This window comes from Nomascus leucogenys, chromosome 17, assembly GCF_006542625.1.
Source record: "Nomascus leucogenys isolate Asia chromosome 17, Asia_NLE_v1, whole genome shotgun sequence".
Classification (NCBI taxonomy): Eukaryota; Metazoa; Chordata; class Mammalia; order Primates; family Hylobatidae; genus Nomascus; species Nomascus leucogenys.
In genome coordinates, this window is record NC_044397.1 from 54,304,825 (window position 1) to 54,307,528 (window position 2,704).

Here is a 2,704-nt window from a genome sequence, read left to right on the forward strand (position 1 = left end):
CTGTGCCTGGCCTAATTCTTGTGTATTGATAAGTAGTAGTCCATCGTATATACATACCATAATTAGTTTTGCCATTTGCCCGCTGTACACTTGTGTTGTTTCCAGTTTGGGGCCATTACAAATAAGGCTACTTGGAATATTGGTCTATAAGTCTGTGTATAGACATATACTTTCTTTTCTCATGGGTAGAGACCTAACAGTGGAATGTTGGATCATATGGTAAGTACATATTGAATATATTGAAGTAACTTCCAACCTGTCCTCCAAGTAGCATCATTTTACATTCTCACAAGTAGTGAATGATAGTTGTAGTCCCTCCACATCTTCTCCAACACTTAATATGGTCAGCCTCACTATTTTTTGCTATTCTAATAGGTGTATGGTAGCAATTTGTTGTCTTTAATTTACTTTACCCTAACAACTAACAAGATTTTGAACATCGTTTCATTGCTTATTATCAATCAGTATATCCTTTTGTTAGATGTCTTTTCAAATCTTTTACCTGTGTTTTTACTGGGTTGCATTTCTGCTTATTAAACAGTTTTGAGATTACATATATAATATGATTACATATATAATATGTAGTTGTATATATATATATATATATATTCTGAATACAAGTCCTTTATCAGATATGTGAATTGTCAATATTTTATCCCAGTCTGTGGCTTGTGTTTTCATCCCGCAGGGTCTTTCAATGAGCAGAATTTTTTTTTTTTTTTTACCAAGAGAGAAACAACTATACATTTTATTGTTGAGAAACATTTTCTTAAATAAGTGTTTTCACTTCATTCCTTATTGAAACAGCTCTTCCTTGACCTGTCGAAACTGTGTTGGCTGTGTTCAACATAACTAGAGGTATCTTTGGCATTTTCTTCCCTTAGCTTCGTAACCTGTAGAATATCTTGTACAAAAAACTGTAGATTTACAGAAAAATATGCATATAAATCACTTATTAATCCCAAAATGTAGTAAATAACTAGCAAAAACTTTATCAAATCCATTTCATACACAAACTGGACAGATCAGTTGCACATAACCTCTACATCTGCAGCGTTTTATAAATTGGTGCTTTCACATTAAAAAGGAGGTTCACAAAAAGACCCCTCTCATAATATCAATGACTCTAAATTATCCCACTACCATTGCTTCTCAAATTCCAGTGAATTTATACTAATCACTCCAATATCACCGTTCTTACAAAAGCAGTTATTTTAAGGAAAAAGTTGCAGTGCAATCATAATAAAGTAACATTCAGAATTTCATGTTACCAAGAGTTGAGCAGAGTACTAATTTTCCCTTTATAAACACACATCGAAAACAAGAGCTTCATGCACATCCACGTAGAAATTCGAAGTCCGACGGTGTAGTGTGTTTCCATCACACGGAAGGCGTCGCACACATTCGCAAGCAGCATTTGCCGAGTTTCTCCCGGAATCTGAGATGCATCCGCCAGCTGCCAGGGTAACGCCGAGTTTCTCCCGAAGAGGTTCCACCGTGTTTCTTTCAGGGCCTTACTTAAGAAATTTTGCAGCTGTTTCTGGTGCAGTTTTTGGGGGGGCTCTGTGGGGGGCGGACGAGCTTCACTTTGCAGAGGCTGCTCCTTTTGTGGGTGGAGCTGGTGGTGAGGGAGTAGGAAAGGCCGTGCATCATCCTGGCATTCAGGCCATTGGCCATCGAGAAGGACTTGAGGTGGCTTCTTAAGGCAATGGGGAGCGGCAGCTTGTCCACCAGGTGCACCGGCGTGCAGGACACGACCGCTCGGCAGCAGAGGTCTTGCAAGCTCAGCACCTTGCTCGGCCGCCAGAGCCGGTCCATCCCATGCCGCAGCAGCACGATCCTGGCCAGCTCCGTGAACGACTCCGTGATGTTGAAATTGCACAGAGGGCTGACCTCAAAGAAGGTCACGCCCAGGCGCTCGGCGTAGGCTTGGGCCTGCTCCGTGGGCACCTGCCGCTTGAACGCCAGGTGCAGGCGGTTCCCCACCAGGATCTTGGGGACTCCGGGGGCATGCTCATCGATCTCCTTAATCCATCGATCAATGCCGTCGAAAGACCATCGGTTCGCAATGTCATAGACCAGGATCACACTCTGTGCACCCCGGGAGTAGGAGCGGAATATGGTACAAAATCTTCCCTGGCCCGAAGTATCCCAGAGCTGCAGCTTCACCCGCCGCCCGTCCAGCAGGATGGTGGTCGTCTTGTAGTCGATGCCCGCCGGGTGGCCGTACGGGGACTCGGCCGCGCCGTCCTGCAGGCTCGCCAGGATCTCGCCCTTGCCCACGTCACTGTCGCCCACCAGCAGGAACTTGAGCAGAAAGTCGTAGGCCCGGACCGGGCTGCCCAGGGCGCTCATCGTGCCGGCCCGGCGCCCCCACCCATGCCCGGCCTGCGGGGCCGAGCGCAGAGGCGGTGGCCCGGCCCCGAGAGGCGCTGCGCGGGCCCCGAATCCTTGCTCGCCGCCGGCCCCCGAGCAGAATTTTTTAAATGTTGATAAAGTCTGACTTAAAACTTTTTTACGGATTGGATTTTTGGTGTCATATCTAAGAAATATTTGTCTAACCCAAGGTGATAAAACTTTTCTTCTATGTTTTCTTCCAGAAGCTTTATAATTTTAGGTCTATAATCTGTTTTGAATTAAATTTTACATATTGTACAAAGTAGAATCAATTTTTTTTTTCATTTGGAATATTCACTTGTTCCAG

The 2,704-nt window shown here is 44.7% G+C and overlaps 1 protein-coding gene across 1 annotated transcript; it reads right to left on the bottom strand.

Annotated features, from left to right (window-relative positions):
• Positions 1-729: 729 nt before the first annotated feature.
• On the bottom strand, positions 730-2,463 carry LOC100592547 (ras-related protein Rab-40B). Its single transcript, XM_003282781.3, has one exon. The coding sequence runs from the start codon at positions 2,353-2,355 to the stop codon at positions 1,519-1,521; it is 837 nt and encodes a 278-aa protein (XP_003282829.1). The 5' UTR covers positions 2,356-2,463; the 3' UTR covers positions 730-1,518.
• Positions 2,464-2,704: the final 241 nt, after the last annotated feature.

Bases quoted from the DNA above. Each gene is read 5' to 3' on its own strand.
- LOC100592547 (XM_003282781.3), bottom strand. From the start codon at position 2,355: ATGAGCGCCCTGGGCAGCCCGGTCCGGGCCTACGACTTTCTGCTCAAG.